General features: G+C 40.7%; 1 protein-coding gene across 3 annotated transcripts in view; it reads right to left on the bottom strand.

Annotated features, from left to right (window-relative positions):
- Positions 1-3,656: 3,656 nt before the first annotated feature.
- Positions 3,657-20,740, bottom strand: part of LOC122655824 (GTPase Der) — a 37,376-nt gene continuing 20,292 nt past the window's right edge. For 2 of the 3 annotated variants that reach the window (XM_043850179.1, XM_043850180.1), the window contains exons 7-12: positions 16,012-16,194; positions 10,013-10,174; positions 8,870-9,063; positions 5,935-6,085; positions 5,589-5,754; positions 3,657-4,084 (exon numbers count right to left, since the gene is read on the bottom strand). In XM_043850179.1, the coding sequence (XP_043706114.1) occupies positions 4,011-4,084; positions 5,589-5,754; positions 5,935-6,085; positions 8,870-9,063; positions 10,013-10,174; positions 16,012-16,194 (930 nt within the window). In that variant the 3' untranslated portion in view covers positions 3,657-4,010. Of the gene's footprint in view, positions 4,085-5,588; positions 5,755-5,934; positions 6,106-8,869; positions 9,064-10,012; positions 10,175-16,011; positions 16,195-20,740 lie in introns of those variants that run through there. The other variant, XM_043850181.1, reaches the window with a different exon arrangement.

Here is a 20,740-nt window from a genome sequence, read left to right as displayed (position 1 = left end):
AGAGGATTCAATTTGGGCCACATGGAGGGTTGAGTTGACCAATCATATTAGATAAAGAAAAGACCCCGTTGTCAAATTTTTGGTGCCATCTTATTTTCACAATTTTAACTTCTTAAATTATTTCTTTTACATATTCTTTTTTATTGTATCTGCCACTTTTTTTTTTAATCATATGGATTAATGATTTGGTTGATCTATTGTTGGATAGACTTTAGACTTCCTCCTTCCTGTTAAATTGGTAGTCGATTTAAATTATATGGCTTGTTATGTATAGTTTTTTTTTTATAATTTGTTTGTCTTTCTTAAATTCATGGTATGTTCACTTTTTACTTTTTTAGACTCTTTAAATTTGTTTTACTCCTTTACTCAAAAAAAAAAAACTTGTTTTGTTCATTTATTATAGTACATGTTTTTTTTTTTTTTTTGGTAAAAAGGGATTTTATTTAAAAAGAGGGGGAGTACAAGCCGAGGCTTTGCCATTACAGAGATGAGAAAGCCAAGGAATGGAAGGAGGCCAAACTGTCCTGCACCCATTGGATAGGCCTCTCCTTGCTAAGGTATCGGCAATGCCGTTAACAACCCTAGGAACATGGGAGAAATGAGCTTCTATAGGAGTTCGGTTCCTCTGCACGTACCAACAGGTGAATGCACATCTAAGAGCTAACCACCTGTCCTATTTTTGCCATTTACAAGGGGAGGAGCGGTTTTATGGAAACAAAATTAAAATGTGATTAGCTCTGAGATGTACGTTTGCCTGTTGATACGTGCAGATGATCTATTCTCCTTCTATAGGGGGAACTGTGAGATAAAGGATGTCATCAATAAGTGGAGCTATCTCCACCGCAGTCTAGACCCTAGGCTCCGAAAGGGCATTGATGATGACCTCCAGATTATCAGCTTCTATAACCAGACGGAAGAAACCTGCATCCAAAGCTTGAAGGACCCCAGCTCTTATAGCTTCAGCTTCTCCAGCCCTCACCGAAGGAACGTACATGCAATCAGAAACTGCAAAGATGGACTTCCCTACTTGTACAGAACTTCACTTCTTTATTATGATCCAAAATAAAAATATAAGATCTAATATACGAAGGGCACACTGTAAGTTTAGACATAAAATTTGATAAATGGTTAATTCACATAATCTTCTAAAAAATATGATTATCCACATGGTTTCTGTAGGAAGTAACCATCCAAAGCATGTATGATAATACATGCAACAAGAGGATGGAGTACTTATCTTAATTGCAGACAAACTGAAGTTGATAACGGCAATCCCAAACACCGTACCGTATAAAGCGTCACAAATTTGAAAAAAAAAACATCATGAAAAAAACTTGAGGAATCGATGGGGTTGAGTCGTGCCGAATGAACACTCTCTTTAACACTGTAGACATCTCCTATAGTGCAAATTGAGTTCTTGCGAATCAGCCTCTAAGATAAAACAACACTCCAAACATGAGGCTATCTAGCAGTGATGCACTTCACTTACTAGGCCACTAACAACATGACAAGTGATGCTCAAATGGATGTGAACAATAGAAACAGAAAAGGCAAAAACTAGGAGATTGTGATATTCTTCAAAATATTATTAGAGAAATGGGCTAAACCTTCTCTCTACATATATAGGAGAAGAAGAAACACCAACAAAGGGGTGTCTTCAGAAGACATATTTATAAACGCCAATTGTTTTTCTACAAGACATGTTTATTGACCATTCAAATATGTCTTCCAGGCACACTCATTGGTCATATAGGTATCTATTAGGAAAAAACAACCTCTCATATTTAAAATCATATATTTTAATTTAAATAAAATTCCAACAGTTTTCTATGTATCCAATAATAGAATGTCTTAAAAAAAATAGAATGGCCATGTCAAATCAGCATTTCAAAACAATGGACAACTGCTAGCACAACTGGCTTCAGACTAGTGCAATAAAGCTTAGCCTCTCAGAAGTTTTCAAATTTGAGACCTGTTGTTCCTCAACTAGTTAGAAAATTTTCTTTTTCCGAGTTTGAGTCAAGAAACAACCACTATGCAAAAGCAGGATTAAGATTGCATACATTATGATCCTTCCCTTCGCTCATGGCTTGCATAGTGCTTACGCACCCCACTCACAGCTAATCGTGCACTGCGTATGCCTTTTTTTATGGTTCTTGAATGAAGTCCATAGAACTGGCATAGGACCCAACAACCGAAGAAATTTGAGACCTATCTCGTAAAATCAATGAAAATTAATATAGCCAGCAGTGAATCGCAAAGTCGAGGACACTTTCTGTGGGTATCGAAGTATTGGTACAATGTAGGAGCAAGATTCTAACCACAAGTTGGTACAGTGCACAATGTCAGACACATTTCCAAGGACAAATAGGTTTTCTACACAGGCACCATAAACAAGAATATCTACATGAACACACCTCTTACTACCATGAGCTGATCCCACCATTCAAATAAGGGTCACCCTATTATTTATCTTGCATGTAAAATTTTATGGGTCATCTTCCCTCATGTATTAAAATTTTTACTTGTATTTTTATTGTAGAGTTCTCTTCTTCTTCATCATCTGTTCCATTGGAGGGGAAGGGAGAGGAGTAAGATATTGATAGGTTAATGATGGAGCAACTAAATTGCTTATTACTGATCATGATTACTGGCATGTAAGTGATCTCTTATCTCTTTTAGCCTTATTCACAGGACCAACTTTGAATGCTTTGTTTATGTATTAGGTTTATGTCCTTTGTACCTCCACCAACTTCATCTTTCTGTTTTTTTCTGTTGGAACCACAGGAAGAAGCCCTTCAAGTCTTCACAGGGCTGGCTTGACCTTGAATTTGTTTGACAAAAGAGGTGGTCATCATCTTAGCCACCATTCGACCAGCGATGCAGATAGACAAAGCTAATCTCCCCATGGAAGCCAAAATCTCATAAAAATTATGGTATAACGAAGCATGTGTCGTCCTTGATTCCTTTATACCTTATTCATATAATAAACAACGGAGTCCACACTGTCACTCTCTCTCCTAATCTGACCATGTAGACCCCATGTGGATCCATATGGATGATAATACCATTCTCCAACCCCTTATTGATGTAGCTCGCAGATTCCTTCTTATACCGCCCTTGTAAGAAACCATCCCCCATAAATTATATAGAGGAAAATGGTTTCTTATGCTGGTGGTAGGAACTTTAACTACACACCCACTTTACATATTATCAAATGAAAACAGATAATGTAGTTAATCTGACCTTTGGATAGAGAGGTCATAGTCTGAATTAGCCACATGTAGTTAATCTGACCATTGGATAGTATGTGAATCTGATTCAGAATACTCTTTCACTAAGGAGAGCAGAATTCCCTTTTTTTTTTTTTTTATATAAAGTGAAGAGAAGAATTGCCATTAATAGCAAACCCTGCCCGAACCAACTAGTGGGTGGAAGAAGACATCTCTGTATAATGGTCTCATGTATCTATTGTTGATATTGTCTTGGGTAAATCATCTTCTCGACTTCTCCTGTCACTATTTTCATAGTTATTTCATTTAGTATGTGTATAAGACATGAGAAATTTTTAGCAAAAACACTCCCCAAATTTTTTTTGCTTGTATCTGATCAATGGATGGATGCAATTTGAAAAGTAAAAATACTAATATGACTACGATATGAAGATCATAATCAGAGGATAATTTTATTTTGTTGCACTGTTATCTTTTTGTCATCTATTAACAATACTCAATTATCTTATGACTTAATTGCTACATAATTACAACTCAGACCATTACATAAAAGTGACAATAAAGTTCTATGACTACAAAACTCAAGCGACCTTTTGAAACTAGGCCACTTCATTTAACTTCACAGATTTCAAAATTTCAATGCAATAAGTAGCAATGATCCAACAAAAAATACATTAAATCACCTTGGTGCAGCAGATTTTCGACCCTACTGTACTGGAGGAGTGGCTGCAGTTCTTGAAAACAAATCAACAGAAGCCATCTGAAGTAGCTTTTTATTCAACTCGTTGCTACAGCCAATTTTCTACCCCGGTGTGCTGGAGGGACTTGGATTTTTGTGGCTGCCGTTCTTCCTGAAAATAAATCAATTGAAACTAAGACTCTTGCATGCATGCATGTAGCTGTGTGTATGCATCTGTCTTCAAAATTCAAAATTCAAAACAGTGGATCTTTAATAGAGTAGTCCAAAACACAGTGGGTATGGAGTTGATGTTGACAGGCTTGGATGAAGCTAATGGAGGTAATCTTCTTCATGGCTAACTTTTGTATAATGGTCTATAAATGTTAAATGTAAAATTCTAAGTGGACAAGTATTGGAGAGTTGAAACAAATAGCTTGGCTTCTATCACCAAATCAAGACTCATAAATTTTTACTCAGGTTTGTGTTGCTTGGTCACCACTGGAACCTGAGATATTGAAAAAATAACCATAACAAAAATCAGACCAGGTTGAAGTTGCATCCTTACTTGGAGGCAGGGAAAATAACAGACAGATGGGCCTTGTTTCTTCAATAATATAACCAAACCCCTCACAATATTGCTCAACGAAAACCTGCCTCACACGGGGCCCGGCGCTGAAACATGCATGGGGCTCACCAATTTAATACAGTAATCAAGGCAGTGCCCTATGGTTTTTGAAAGTATCATAACCAACTCAAACCCAAGAACATACCACACTCTACGGGTGGAGGGGCACTGGCTAAGCCCACCCCATTGCCATCGCTACTTGGAGAGATGACATGGAAAATATGAGGTCTTCATCACAGACAACCATATGGATCTGCCAGCTTCCTATTAATCAACTCTATGCTATACCAACTATTCTATTCTCGTCCGGAGTAGAGCTAGAAGCAACTTTTAAGTTAAAATTTTTAAAGCAAGAAAGAGCTTTCTTTTGTCGAGAGGTGCAGTGTTACTGGGTCATGTGGAAGACAATAATTTTTCCAGCCACCTCAGAGTCCTGCGTAAGATACCAAGTCATCAATCTTCCTTTGCAAGACAACTCAACTAAAGTACCCATCCTCGAGAAAGAAGAGAGATCCCTTGGCTGCTCCAATGCTCCATCGGAGATACATCAATGAGAACACATTCCTCAACTCAACTGTGTCTTTTCCCAACTAAATGCTATTGGCTACACCAGATACTGTGCCATTCTGTTTAAAGCAGTGTCTTTAAGCATTTGTCATGGCGTCTAGGTGACCCAAGGCGTTGGAGGAGGGGGAAAAAAACCAAGGTGCCTAGGTGATGCCTTGACAACTATGTTTTAAAGGCATGTACAGATGCATCGGGGATGCTTGATGTCAGTTGCCCAGCCCGGCCATCACAACTACCTATGAACCCAGGATGAAAATTTAGAACATGTATTCTTTTTTTTTTTGTGGCAATTTTTATTTTTCAGGACACTGTTAGGACATTGGACACTAGCCCTAAACTATTTTACCCTGGATGTTTTTAACAACACTGGTTTAAGACCACATTACTGTCAATAGAACATATCCCTCTCCTCATATACTGAGAACTATGACCATGAAATTAACAATTAATACGCTCCGGAATAAAAGAATCTTCATTAACTAACCTTCATCTTTTTCCATTGTTCTTCTGCTACGCCATAGAAGACGAATTGGTGTACCCGAAAATCCTACATCCGAACGTAGCTTCTTTTCCATGTAACGCCGGTATGTTTCAGGGAAAAGCTTTGCATCATTAACAAAGAAAACAAAAGTGGGAGGACGGATTGCTGCCTGCACAAAGAAATTCAGGTGGATTTTGATGCATGTAAGTAATTAATAAAGAACAATTCACAGCTTCAATTAAGGGATGTTAAAACATCCACACACATCTAATGTTGCAATCTCTCAGGGACAAGAATTATATTCATACACCAAACCAATGTAGGATTCAGTGCTGCAAATCAAATGTACCTGAGTGCTATAATAAACACGCCCTCTCTTTCCACCTCTGGTCCTTGGAGGTGCTTTAAAAGCTATTGCCTCCTGTACAACTTGATTCAATATGGAAGTACTAAGCCTTCTTGACCTTTCTTTCTCAACCATGCCAGCAGCAGCAATGATCCTGAGGCCAATTATTGATGACTAAGCTAAATCATAATTAATATCTAAGTAATGAAGAAACGGTAATAAAGTGGTGCATAAATATATAGCATAAATGGATCTCTCAAAGTGGGAAGCCTTCTATGAATGGCATGCTTTGCCACCCTCACTATATCAAATCTTCGCTTTCTAATGTATTTGCATATAATAAACAGATAACTTTTATTTTATGGTTCCAATGAAAGTCACTCATTAGCACTAAGGTGTTAAACAGATAAAATTGACTTCCATGAATGCTATTTGCTGGCCACTGATTGATTCCTTCCTTTATTTTCTTAATAAATAACGGATTGCAAACGGAAACATGAGCTAGAAATAGGTATGAGACAACGAGTGACCAAAGAACAGCAGCACTAACTCTAAGACACATGATAGAATAATGCACCAAATACAAGTACTTGCTTAGAGCCCCCCTTCATCTAGGTCTACGCTGTTCATTCCTATTTGTTGTGTAAAAAGAGAAAATAAACAAAGGAATGCCCTTCTCAAACATAATGTTACCATTCCTCTGTATATACACCAAATGACCTTTTCAACAAAAGCACATCAAGGTTTATGGGAACCACTATGCGTGCATGTGTGTGTGTGTGTTATGATTAAGTCAAAGCCAAAAGTTTTTCTAAGTAGACATGTTTAGATGGAATCACTAGATGGGCATGTTGAGAGCCTTAAGGATAGCTATTCATATTCTTAGAGATCACTTCGGTTCCCTAATTTCTGGCTTTGCAAACTCTGCAGACTTTAAACCCACACGTCCATATAATCCTCCAGCAATCCCTGCAATTCCAATGAGCTCTCTCTTAAACTCCAGCATCTCCAATGATCATTCCAGCAATCTCTTTTCTGTGTTCTCCCTTTCCGACGAGTATTCAAATCTCCAGTGACTGTTCCAGCAACCTCCTCTTTCTCAGCGTTCTCCCTCTTGCATGCATTAACAGAGGGGTTGAACCTCCATTCCCCAGCAGCCAGTCATAGTGTATTTTCATTTCCCACAACCTTCATGGGGTTTAATAGAGTGTAAGGTTCCTGGTATCATGTTTAGGGTTTCGTACAATTTAAGGTTTAAGTTTTCATGGAGTTTTTCAGTGAATTGGCCAGAAAAGGAAGAAGTAGAGACAGGGTGAGTAGAAGTACAGCTATCTGATTAAATCAGGTGGCCTGTAGCCAGCTTGTCTAGAGATTCTTCTCCAAACATGCCTGTCTAGAAACCGCACACTATGTCAAAATCAAGAGAAAGGGGCCCACGATATTTTTACAAGACCTCAAAAAGGGAGGCTGTTCCCCCCCCCCCCAATAAAAGACTGGAGGCTACCCCTCCCCTCCACCCCCACCCCGCCCCCCAAAAAAAATAAATAAATAAATAAAAATCCTTCAATGTTGGGATTTGTCTGAGTGCTTGACTGGACAGATAACAGTTATTAAAATTGTGTGTGATGTGTACAAAATCTTCTTGTGTTAGTTTCCATCTGGTTGATGCCCAAGTACTGAGTGAATTCATGTCTGGTTGGGTCAAGGGTCACCATCCCAATCCAACTTCAAGACCAAAAGAGCTCAAAACAATGTCAAAATTTCACTGTTAAGATGTGAAAATGGTCGTAAGCATTATCAGCCTCGAACATTATAAAATAACTAGGACCACAACATCTACTGCATTGAGACAAAGAGTAATACAACAACAACAACAACACTATAGCTTTACTTAATGGGGTCGGCTGCATGGATCCTAGAAGAGACATTGAGATAAAGAGTAATGCGGACATAAAACCTACAAGACCACCGTGGTTCCTCACTTCCTCTCATAGAATATTTTCCTTTATTGCTGGATCAATTTCCCCGATCAACTAAAAAGCACTGATGGAAGCGACACCACCAGACATAATCTCATCTGCTGAATGCCTCTTTTTCCTTCTTTTTTTTTCTTTTTCTGCCAGGACTCTTTTAGCGAAGGACACTATTAAGAGAGGCCCTTTTTATCCTTGGGAAAGTTAAACTAATATAGCAAGAATAAGAAAGCTTAGATATGAAAGAGTTGTCAAATTATTTATTATTGCTATGTCATAAGAAAGTAACAGAAACATATATACGAGATTACTATTTATGGTGAGCTTCTTATCACACCTGAGGAAATTGTAATGGACAAACTCTGGGAGAGCCCAAAGCATTTCCTAAACATTTTGTTGACTAGATACTTGTTCTAATCGTCATGGTGACCTAAGTTGATATCAGGAGGTTTCTGCCTCTAGCACTTGCTTCATTTGATAGTATGTAGACCTTGTGAGTCCAGATCATGTCAAGTTAAAGTGCTCCAGTAACCTTATCAAAATTCTTTGAGAGTAACTCAATAGGACAGATTGGTCTTCCAAAGATAAAACAAAAAGGTTTTAATCCCTATTTTTTTCGCAAAGTTCATTTCACGATTATAACATGATTAGGGAGCACCATTTGAAGAATGGGCTCACCAAACAATGAGCAATCCTCATAACAATGTCACGTATGGAAGTGAATATGACGTAGTTTATGCCAATGACCAAAGTTAAGAAAAACTCTAACTAGTAAAAGATGAAGCTGTATAAGCAAGCACGTCACATTTTTCATTTCTCTCTGTTCAGTAATTAGCAAACAATGAACATCTTCCAGTAAAGAATGGAGACAAAGGTTTATATTGTTGACCATGACATTTAATAACAGACATATTGAACCATATAGGCAGGAAGAAAATAAAATATAGCATGAAGTTACCACATACTTTTCAACACTATCCCCAGCTGTTGCAGTACAATAAGCAATTGGTGCCCAATCAAGAATACGGAGCTTCTCCCTAACATCCTGCTCGTAGTATGTTGCTGTCTGCTGTTTTTTATTAGGTATCGTATCCCATTTGTTTACAACAATCACACAGCCTTTTCCTTCTCTCTCAATTCTTTCAGCAATTCTGCAATCCTAGGACATCAGGAAGAAACTGGAAGGTTAGATTAGTGCAGTTATGGGAGTGGTGTTTCTAGGTGAACCAGTCTGGAAACGGTCTCCAGGTGGGCCTTGGCTCTGCCCCATGGCAGGACAAAAGGGGCTGTATTCTGTGGATAGGTGGGCACCACGGTCCCCTGCTCACATGTCAAGTTTCATCCCAATAAGAGTTGGTCAAGTGGCAAAATCAAGTACAGAAAATTAAGGACTACAGAAGGGTGCAAGCAGAAAAATGGATGGTTGCCAAGTATAAGGATGTATGGACATAGATGGGGGTATTTGAGGGAATCTGCCTCTGAAAATTGACACATGGCCAACCCAGACCATTGTTGGAATTGCCATATCACGCCTCCACATGGAAAAAATTGGTGGCCTGCTAAGAAAACTTCCCCAAGCAGGCCAGCCTAGAAAAAACTTTGTTTATGGATATTATCATCTTCATAATACTCCCTCTGTCCTACAAATGACAGTCCCCTTTGAGAAAGTGGTCAAAGCATTAAAAATTTCCCATCTTTCCAATATTGTTTTTCCATTACTTACGATAAAATACTCTTCAAATTGGGCAATAAATGCAATGGGTAAAATATATCTTAAAAACCCATTTCTTAATATGCAAAATCGACATACAATTTGGGACAGCCAAAAATAGGGAGGACAGTTATCGTGGGAGAGAGGGAGTAACAATAATAGGGAAATTGCATGTATTTCTTCATGGATGTGCCCCCTTCTGGTACACATAGTGACTGGCTTCTTTACATATTTCTTACCTTCTGTTGTTAGTTAGAAAAGAATGTTTGAAACACCTTAATATATAAACATGATTATATACATGTTGCATGGCCCAGAACACCTGAATAAGACTGCCAAAAAAAGGTTGTCATGATAGCCTCTATGTTCATGCAATATGGCATATGGGGCAGTATACCTGCTCTGTGATACAGGCCAAGGCTTCAATAACAAGAGCCACAACATCAGAACGACGAATGGCACGAAATGCCCGGTTGACTGATAAGGCCTCCGTTGTATTCCCTGCTGAAGCTACAGCTGCCCTTCTTCTGATTCCAGCAGTATCGATTAGCCGGAACTTCTGAGGGGAAGAAAAAGGTATTAAATCAGGATATGACACATAATTTAAAAAGACAAATGAAAGCCTTCTCTTCCATAAACCAGACAGTATTAGTCTAACTCAACTCAACTCAGCCTTATCCCAACTAAATGGATCCTTACCCTCCAATCAGCTTTGTTCAAAGCCATACTTGATGCAAGGCCTAAGCTATACATATATTCCCTCACCACTTCTCCTAGAGTCATTTTAGGTCTGCCCCTGGCTCTCTTAGCACCTTCAATCTCCATCAGATCACTCCTCCGTATTGGAGCGTTCAAAGGCCTCTGTTGTACATGGCCATGCAACCTCAAACGACTTTGATGCAGATTTGAGGTTGAACCAGCTTTATCCATCTGGCCATCCAGACCAAGATGAACCGGGTCCCATCCTTGCTCTGTTTCAGTAGGATTTTAGAAGTTTATGTATAATTATCTTGCAATCTTTTTTATATAGGAGTTTTAGGTGGAGTTAGCTACGTAGGGATTAAGACTAGTTTCCTTGTTGAGTTAATTACCTAGATTGATAGTAGTTGCTATTTGTAGGAGATTTTATTTTATTTAAATATATCTGTACCCAACGATTGGAAAGGTAGAATGAGAATGAAAAGTTGAATTTGGTTTTGATTGAAACCTGTGTAGCTTGTGTGCTCTCCCCCCTTCTTCTATCCTTCTTCTTCTCCCCCTTCCTAGTGAGACCCTCTTTCCCTCTTCCTCCTCCTTTCTTCTTCTTCTTCTTTCTTTCCTGATTTCCTTTTCCTAGTCTATCATTCCCTGTTCTGTCCTGCAGCACTGGCAGCCCCAAGGATTGCTTTGAATCTCTTTCCTCCCTAGTCCTCCCACCCTGAGATTTAGATCGGAGGTTTCCCTCCCCCAGGTGCTTCAAACCCTAGAACTTGTTGCCTTAATACCAGACCTATCAAATGATTGAACCAGAACTCAAGTCTGATTTTGTACTTGCCACTAAACCTTGTTGGAATTCTTTGGATCTTTAAGTTGCTGAAATCTTCTGTTTCTTGCTGGAGTTAATAGAGCAGAAGATCAGGAATATACCCCTAAATTATTGACTCAATAAGAGGCCTATCAAGTGAGTTATTCTCTTCGCACTCCATCTGGTTCTACTGCCTGCAACTCCATTCAAGAGGTTGAAGGAGACTTAATCGTGGGTTTTTTTATAACCATTATTTTATCCTTTTTTCCAAAACTTCCCCTCCCATCTTCCTTTATCCTTTTTCGTCCATATTTTATTGACCCTTCCAAGTTTGCCCCCTTACAATAAATCCTAATTCCCTTCTTATCCCAACACCTAGCTAACTACCAAACTGTCCTTTAGTATTCTGATACTTTACAGCTCTGTCACTCCCCTTTCCAAACTCAGAAATGTTAACGAGATTGCCATTATCTTCCTCCTATTGGCCATTGTGCATTTGGGTGGGGGCCAAAGCAAACCCAAATAGGGTTTCGAACCCCGGGATCACATCAGACTTTCTCACAGCTTATCATGTATTTGAGCTACTCCCAAATCAGCTCTAATTTGTTCATTCCTTACTTCATCCTTCCTATTTTTACCATACATTTATCTCAACATCCTCATCTCAGCTACACAGAGTTTATCTACATGATGTTTCTTAACTGCCCAACATTCCGCACTCTACATTATAGCCATATGACTGTCCTGCTAAATTTTCCTTTAAGTTATTAAAGGACTACGTCGATCACACAAAAATCCGGATGCACCTCTCCATTTCATCCATCCTATTTTAATTCTCTATATAACAGCATCCTCTATCTCTCCTTTATTTATGATTGAGCCCATATACCTAAAATAATCACTTTGCGAAATCTCCCTCTCATCAATTTTCACCACCTCATTATCCATGTTGGTGTAACTAAAGTTACACACCACACTGAGTAACTACAAAATATTGGTGATGCAGAACTACGGGTGTATTCAAGGAAGAAGAAGAATAGGGCTGCTGCCCAGCCACGATTGAGTAGGCTACTGCTAGTGACACTGTTCATGTGGTACTGTTCACGTGAACAGTGTTGTTCTATTGGGTTGTAGTCTTTGGACCAAAATTAGAAGTCTAGTTGAATTTGCTTACTTTCTATTTTCATGTTAGTAGTTAGTTTCTATTTTCATAATTAGTAGGTGACTAGAATTAGTAGTCACATCAGTTTAGAAGCTGATTATGTTTTGTAATCCAAATCAAGGATCAAAATTGGAAGTTTCTAATTTAGGACTTTCTAATTTTGTTCCCTTGCCTTTTCTTTCTTTATGACAGTCAATAAATACAACCCAAGAGGCCATACAGGCCACGATTTCTATTCTCCAAATACTGCTGTTTGCATGTTGTTTCAATGAAGCTATTTCCATGGTATTCGATCCTTGGTGATGGACCTGGTGTGTGATCCAATCTGACTCCTTGCAGTGGGAAGCCTAGGAGGTTACTCTTTAGTCCTTGTTCTCATTCTTTTGTCAAGCAATCCAGCCATTAGAAGACATCCCCATTCCAACCGAGAACCACTGCTGGTGTTCCCTTGCTGCTGTGACTGGTTTGAGCCTATTTGCTTAACTTTCTAATTTCATTCCCCCTTCTCCTGCCCAATCCCACCATCATCTTTCTCCCATCTTTTGAGCACTTCTTCCCCATCCTATAGCCTCCACTCGATCCCACTCTTAGCCCCATCTAACCTGCAGATCACCATCCACAAGAAATCTCCCTAAGACTCCATTAAACCCTATTTTCCCAGCCTGCAGATCAAATCAGCAGAGACAATTGCCCTGCTGCAGATTTGTTTTTTTAGTCTCTTTATCCCCTACTGACCAGACCTATTCCCTCACCTTAACCCCAACCTTAGACTTACACATTAATCCACCAAACCAAACCAGACTTAACCCCATCGAGCTGAACCTTTTCCCTGATTTCAGATCCTGTTTTGGGACTGGTTGAATCGTCATTCCTGTCCTACATTAATTGGTCTACTGGAAATAAAATGTCTCAAGGAAACACGATTCCTTGTCAACCTTGTATCCATGAATAACTTATAATAGCACACCACAAATAGAAGGATTAGTATTCCTTTGGGAGATCACTTCCCTTATCTTAATCAAAACAAATAACCACAAAGACCATAAAGATGTATTCCCAAAAGACATTACTGGCTTTATTTTTCCTGAAACATACATCACTAGCAGTATTTCAAACAGAGAAATATTTCGAATCTTCCACATTTTTACATTAACAATTGAAGTTAATCTTCCATATTTTACACTGAGAATTAAATTTATCTTCTACAAAGAAGAGCATCGTAAAATAGAATTCCTTAGTTTTAAAAGTTTATAACAGCCAGAGAACTAGGTCCTCTAAAATATTTCTAGATTTTAAAGGCAGATCCTGTCTATATCAATTATGGTGAACTCCTCAGGACCTTTTAGTGGTTCCTCAGAGCTCCAAAGGTCATCAGTGGATTCCATGATACTGTGTGTTCTTCAACTTAACAGAATATCAAATTGGCACTAAAAGAAAATTCGCCACAAGCTATTCTGGTGCATGTTTTTGTCTCCCCCCCCCCCCCCCTTTTTTTTTTTCCTATCAGCAACAAAGGTTTCATTCATTTAAAATTACAAGGACATGTTTTCCTTTGCAATGAAGTCCCCAAAAAGAAACAGAATAATAAACTACATAATCCCCAAATAAGATCAAGGAAAACCATTTGGAAGCAAAGGGTTCTCTTGAAACACCTATAAATTCTTAGTTGCCAAAGCCAAGTAACATATGTATGAGCCACTATCAGCAGACTCTTTAGCAAGCTGGCTTCTTGTATTTTCTTCATCTTGATTAATTCTTCCACTCCTGTTCCAGATCCTTCCATCTACTATATTCTATCTACTTCCAAATAGTTTGCCTTCTTTGTTTCAGTATGAAGATACCTGATTTCTTCTTGGCCTTTTTTTGCTTACAAAACATGGATGGATACTCTTTACTTTTGGGGAATGCAACAGGTTATTCTCAAGAATATGAAGGATCTCTTCAAGAGTCTGAAGATTTTCATGAAAGTTAGAATTCCTTTAGCTTCAGTCCATAGATACTATGGTGGGCTAGGCAAATCTAAGTGCTGGGAACCTGCTTGGGACACCTAGGCGTCACCTTGGCGAGGGCAAGTCGGGTGTTTATTTAAGGGTATTAGTGGCAAATATTTTGAGGAATATGGGCATTTATATATTAAAATAAAGAAGGGAGTAACATGTAATGAAACAACATTCAAGGACAGAATGGCAAATCAGATATCTCTTTGAAAGAGCCAAAGCCTTTAATTGTCAAGAATTAGGAGTTGGGACGAGAGGCTCTGGCATCGACTTGAAGCGGTGAGATTATGGCACCCAGGTAGGTAGCTCTGCCTCCTCTTCCTCCACCTCCTCTGCCTCCTTTTCTTCTTTGTGCTTTTTCTCCTTCCTCCACCCTCTACGTCCTTTTCTTCTCTGTGCTTCTTATCGTTGGGGCCTAGAGGTACGATGTCTTGTATTCCGTCGCTTGAATTTGTGGGCTGATTCCGAAGTACCGTTAAAAGGCCATAGGGCCCGAGGCCTGGAGTGTGCCTATGTAGGTTTCGCCATAAATATGTAGCGATGGTTCATATATGTAGGTTTCGCCATAAATATGTAGCGATGGTTCATTCTCTGTAATCTGAGAGAGGCGTAAGGACGAGCAGTTGTAACCCTATTCTCCATTGGTAGTGAAGCAGATCTCATCTTACCGTGGATGTAGGCAATCTTGCCGAATCACGTAAATCCTTGCATTGTGTGATTGTTTGCTTGCGATTTCCGTTCTTTTCTGCATCATTTTAGGTTTTTGTTTTCTACAGTTCTTCCTCAACCTCCTCTGCCTCCTCTCTTCCTCCTACACCTCCTCTTCCAGATGCATCAGGAAAAAATAGAGCTAATGATCCTCTTTTTTTTCTTTTCTTTTTTTGGGGGGTGTGAGGGTGGGGTCTCTAACTATAGGGAGCTTATTCAGCTGGGTGTCTGTTTTATCTAATTGTTGTATGTAGCTTTGTGCAGTTATTAGGCCCTATTTGGTATTGAACGGCTTTCTTGTATTCCTCTTTGGCAGTGTCCCCTGCCCTCATTAAGTTCCTTAACTAACCAGGGCGAAAAAGTTTGAGGGATAAATATGAAAGATTTACATTGTTGGCTCATGGCTAGCTTAAATTTTGGATTTCCTTGACAAAAAAAAAAGGATTTTGGCTGCTACTAGATGTTGAGGTACATAAAAAGGGCGTACCCAGTGCACAAGGCTCCCACCATTGTGGGGTCTGGAGAGGGTCATAATTTATGCAGCCTTACCCCTGCTTCGCGGAGAGGTTGTTTCCCGACTCAAACCCGCGATCACTTGGTCACAATAGCAACCTTACCATTGCGCCAAGGTACATGTGTGTGAAAAAGAGAACACACCACCCTTTCGCTAACCGTGAGGTGGTCCAAGGTGCTGATGCTACTTCCTTTCCCTGTCTGGGTTTAGCTGGATATATACCGAGGAGCCACACAAGAATTTTCTCTTCTAAACCCTGAGTTCAAAGGGGGAAGAAATTGGGAGGACCACCCATTTTACTTTGGTATGGGGCTGCTAAATGTGACGATTAATCGAATTCTTTCACAACAAACTTCAACCTTAACCCCTTGGGAAGGACTTTTGAGGACATTGATTTTAACACTAGATTAAGGGGTTTGAAATGATTTGCGCAAAGCTATAAGCCTATAAAATAGTAGGCAACAAGCATGAGGGGGGGGGGGGGGAGACCATATTTTAGAAGCAAACAAACCTGGCCATCTTCCTTAGTAAATTCAGTATCAATAGCATCACGAGTAGTCCCACTGATTGGGCTAACTATTGTCCTGTCCTCTCCAACTAATGCATTCAAAATGCTACTTTTTCCAACATTTGGCCGGCCAACAATAGCAATAGCAGGAACATAATTTTCTTCTTCACTAGGATTTTCTAAACCCTGTAAATTAAAGCAAAGAAAATATCAAAATTTTAAATGAGGAACCAAGATAACGTTAACTTTGACAGAGAAAGATATCAACATGCTCAAATATCTTAAAAACAACAGTTGGGAGACTTCAAGTAGTACTGCTGAAAGGATTTGCAAATAATGTCACATTTAAATGAAGTTACCAAGGATGTTTAAATATTGGCCATGGACAAGGTTTTAGTGCCAAATCTGGACACATTGAAAGAGGGGGGGGGAAGGGCGTACCTAGTGCACGAGGGTCCCGCCACTGCAGGGTCTGGGGAATGTTATAAAATTCTAAGAAAGATAGGAAACATGTACTAAATCATTAGGAACGTCCAATTGTATTCTATAAGATGATACATCAAGCACAAAACTAATCGAACTCATCATGGGACCACAACCAGGATTCACACTTTTAAGGTTGGGCAAAGGTTTTTTATGATGCTGGTAGCCAACCTGACGAACCAACCCTCCTCCTTTACTAAGGCTTCATATTTAGACACTGGTGGAATTATTATAAGACCACAACCAATCAATTCACAAGGAACAGTTAACTTGGACAAGCACACAATGATATACTGAAAAGTGTAGAGCTATCAAAAGTAAACTACATAATTTGGCCATATGAGTATTCCTCAATGACAAGCTCCGAGAGAGTCGTTTGAGGTGGTATGGTCATGTTCATCAGAGGCCTAGGGATGCTCCAGTTAGGAGTAGTGATTTGATTCCGATTGAAGGAGCTAAAAGAGCAAAGGGCAGGCCTAAATTGACTATAGGAGAAGTTCTGAGGAAGGACATGCATAGTCTAGGGCTTGTACCAGGTATGACCTCGGATAGAGCCTATTGGAGGGCAAGGATCCATGTAGTAGACCCTATTTAGCTGAGATTCTCTTAACTCTTTTTTTTTTTTTGGGATGAATGAAAATTTAAATTACGAAGACAGAAGATGGAATGTACAAGCCCAAGGGCCAACAAAACAGAAGCTAGCGACTAGCAGGGACACAAAATGGAGGTAGGAAGACCCCACGAGACAACAATGAGCTTGTTCCTTGGGGTATCTTTAACACTACCAGGGGGAAGGGTGCCTACTTTAGATGAAACATCAAATAAGATGGCCTTCCAAATCCTATCGAAAGAGCGGGAGTTGGATGTCCATCTTCTAAGATTGTGTTCCATCCAAATGTGAGAAATAGTAGCGCAAAAGGCAAGCTTGCCCACAATGTCACAAATCGAGTTCCTTCCAAAAGTCATATCTATCCAGATCCATTCCCTAGAGAGGGGAAATGGTCTTCTTCGAGCCGGCCAGCAATGACGAAGAACCTGGTTCCAAATGGAGGCTGCGAAAGGGCAAGTGAAGAATAAGTGGTCTGTGTCTTCGTGCCCATTCCAGCAGAGGCAGCAATTGGGGGAGACTTGCATGTGGCGGCGAATGAGAAAGGCTTGGGTGGGAAGGCAGTCTGCCAAGGCACGCCAAGCGGTGAAACTCTGACGAGGGATGTACCCTTTGAACCAAGTTACCTTATGCCAAGGACAGGGCGTCCCTCGATGACGAACCATGTCCCAAGCAGAGTGGGAGCTGAAGATACCCGATGGGGAAGGAAGCCATATAGTGATGTCACCCCTGCCCCTGTGGCCTGGGGGGATGGGGGGGGAGGGAGCTCCAAAGATCGGCTAGAGGGGGGGGGAGGGGGGAGGAGTCCACGTGCCTCTGGCGATGATGGAGGCCACAGGGGCAAATCTGTCCAAGCCTGAGGCATACATGACGCGGGGACTGACTATAGTGGCAAGGACACCTGAAAGATGCCACTGATCAAGCCAAAGGAGGGTCTGCTGCCCACCATCAATCCTACAAGATATAGCACCCCTGGCGATATGTCTCACTCGAAGAATGCTGCGCCAGGTCGAAGAGGAGTCTGGAGAGGGACTGACAGTCTAAATAGAGTCTCTACGCAGAGGCCCTGCGTACACCCAGGAAGTCCAGATACTAGTTTTGTTAGTGAGAAGCTTCCAGAGCAGCTTGATCGAACCAGCCATGTTGACATCTTTGATCCTTCTGAGGCCGAGACCCCCTTCGGCTCTGGGGAGGCACGTGGAGGACCAACTCAAGGGATGAAGAAACCTGGTGGAGTCCACTCCTTTCCAAAGGAAAGTGCACATAATAGACTTAGCAGCCTTTATGGTAGCTTTGGGGAGGCCAAAGACACCACTCCAATAGATGTAACAAGACTGTAGAACCGATCTTATAAGCTCGAGGCGGCCTGCATAAGATAGCAGTTTGGCTTTCCCAAGCTGAAGTTTCTTTCGGAGGAGGTCAAGGATAGGGTTACAATGATGGGCTGAAAGCCTGGCTGGGATGAGGGGGAGGCCAAGGTATCGAACCGGGAGGGTGCCTGGAGTAAAGCCCGTGATGGCTAAAAGGGACAGAATGGTGTTGTCAAGGACCCTGGCTAGGAAGATCTGGGATTTAAGGAGGTTAATGCGGGGACCAGAGAGCTCCTGGAAGAGGTGGAGGGAGGCCATAATGGACTGGAGGGAGGTTGGGTCAGCCTTAGAGAATATCATGAGGTCATTAGCGAAGGCCAGGTAGGTTAGCTTGGTGGGTTTGCATTTGGGCATGGGAGAGATGAGGTGAAGGTCCGTTTTGGACTGGATACTGTGGGAGAGGACCTCAAGGGAGAGACAAAAAAGGAAGGGAGAGAGAGGACAACCCTGACGAATACCAACAGAGGAGGGAATATAGCCGGCAGGGCTGCCGTTGAGAAGAACTGAGAAGTGGGGGGTGGAAATACAGAAAAGGATCTAATTGACAAAAGCGGGGGGAAAAGGACCTTCTTTTGTTTTGGGCTGTGCCTCTTTCCTCTTACTTTTATCTTTCACTTTTCTTTTGTTTTTACATCATTCATTTGTCATTTCCCAATTTTCACTTCTCATCCCATTTCTCTTCCCTCTTTTTCTATCTCTTCATTCCCTTATTTTGTCTAATCCTCAGTTTTACCTACTTTATTTGTTTGGATCCATGTAGCTGACCAAATTAAGTTGGGATAAAGCTGAGCTTCTTGTTGTTGTTGTTGTTGTTGTTGTTTGTTCTAAAATGCAAGCAAACGAAAAAGTTGGTGCCTTGAGTTTTCTGAAAGAGAATTAAAGTTGTGCAATGACTCTCCTCAGAAGCAACAATAGCATATGCCTCCACGAGTGTGGGAAAGGGGTGATGATTGAGAACATGTGCCCTGATCTTCCTTTGCAACTTTCCAGATTGTTGCAGCAGACTCAAGAAGCAAATATCCCTGGGCAATAGCAATATCAATAGAATTAAGAAAATATGACATGACCAAGCAGGTAAGCATTCTTCAGTCTCCCATTTAATCTGAGCAGGACCAGCATCCGTAGGCTTCACAGAGGCACCAGTAAGATGGCCAGAGAGACCATGGACACCCACAGCAAGAGAACAAGATCTAGACCATATCAAGTAATTACTCCAATCAAGTTTGACGGAGTTAATAGGGAATGAAGGGAAGTTGCGTTCACGCTGCATGACCACCCCTTCCTGTCCAGTAGTAGATGCAATCGACTCAGCCAACATGGCTGCTGGTCACAAGGAGATATGGGAAACAAAAAACAAGAATTCACCACATGAAAATCTAAAAAAATAGGGAAGGAGATTTAAATCAATGATAGAGAAATCCCTTAGTGGGAGAGAAAATCACCACCAAGGAAAAATCACAAAGAGAAACAAATGAGATAGAGGGAGGTGGTAAAACCGAGAAGGCGAGAGAGGCAGAAGTGGTAAAAGTGGCGGCGGTGGTGTGGGTGTGGCGGTGAAACCAAGAGACCGAGAGACCAAGAGGGAGGAGAGGTTGACGGCGTGCAGCGGCGGTGGTTTAAGGTTTCATGGAAGGGAGTTTTGAATCCCAAAGATGATTCTCCTTGCCCTGGTACCATGATGGAATTAGGAATTTTGGGGAATTGAACTTATGTCCATGAGACACAAGTCCTCTTTATTTATAATGAATAATAAGATGTACAAGTTACAATCATACCCCTAGGACAACACAAGCTAAACCCCACTGGACAATTATACCCTTGTACCCATATTACAACAATATAAAATAGAATTTAATGTCAAGGTGGGAGAACATGTGATGGATCCCTTCCCAGAAATAGAGGAAAGAGAGCCATCAGTGATGCAAACTTTGTCCTTACCAGAACATAGAGAATATTTGGAGAAAAAATTGGCCTTACCGGTCATGTGGTCTAAGGCACCAGAGTCAAGAATCCAAGATTGGGAAATAGTAGGTGCACAAAGACCAGCAAAAGAAATACCTGGGGTTGCAGAATCCGAAGGTACCAAGGTGGAAGAAGAAGCAGAAGCGGAACTGGCAGGGCCAGTGGAGTCCAACTTGGTTACCAAATGACGAAGAAGCTTGGTAGGCTCATCCGGAGGAGTAGAAGGGGCAGCACCAGGTGGAGGATCAACTGCAATTGCCTCAGTATGATTTGTTGAAGGTTTTCCACGACTACGACCCTTGTTGAAAGG

The sequence above is a fragment of the Telopea speciosissima genome, chromosome 3, assembly GCF_018873765.1.
Source record: "Telopea speciosissima isolate NSW1024214 ecotype Mountain lineage chromosome 3, Tspe_v1, whole genome shotgun sequence".
NCBI lineage: Eukaryota > Viridiplantae > Streptophyta > Magnoliopsida > Proteales > Proteaceae > Telopea > Telopea speciosissima.
Note: the sequence above shows the minus strand (reverse complement) of the source record. Positions and strands in the feature narration are given on the sequence as shown.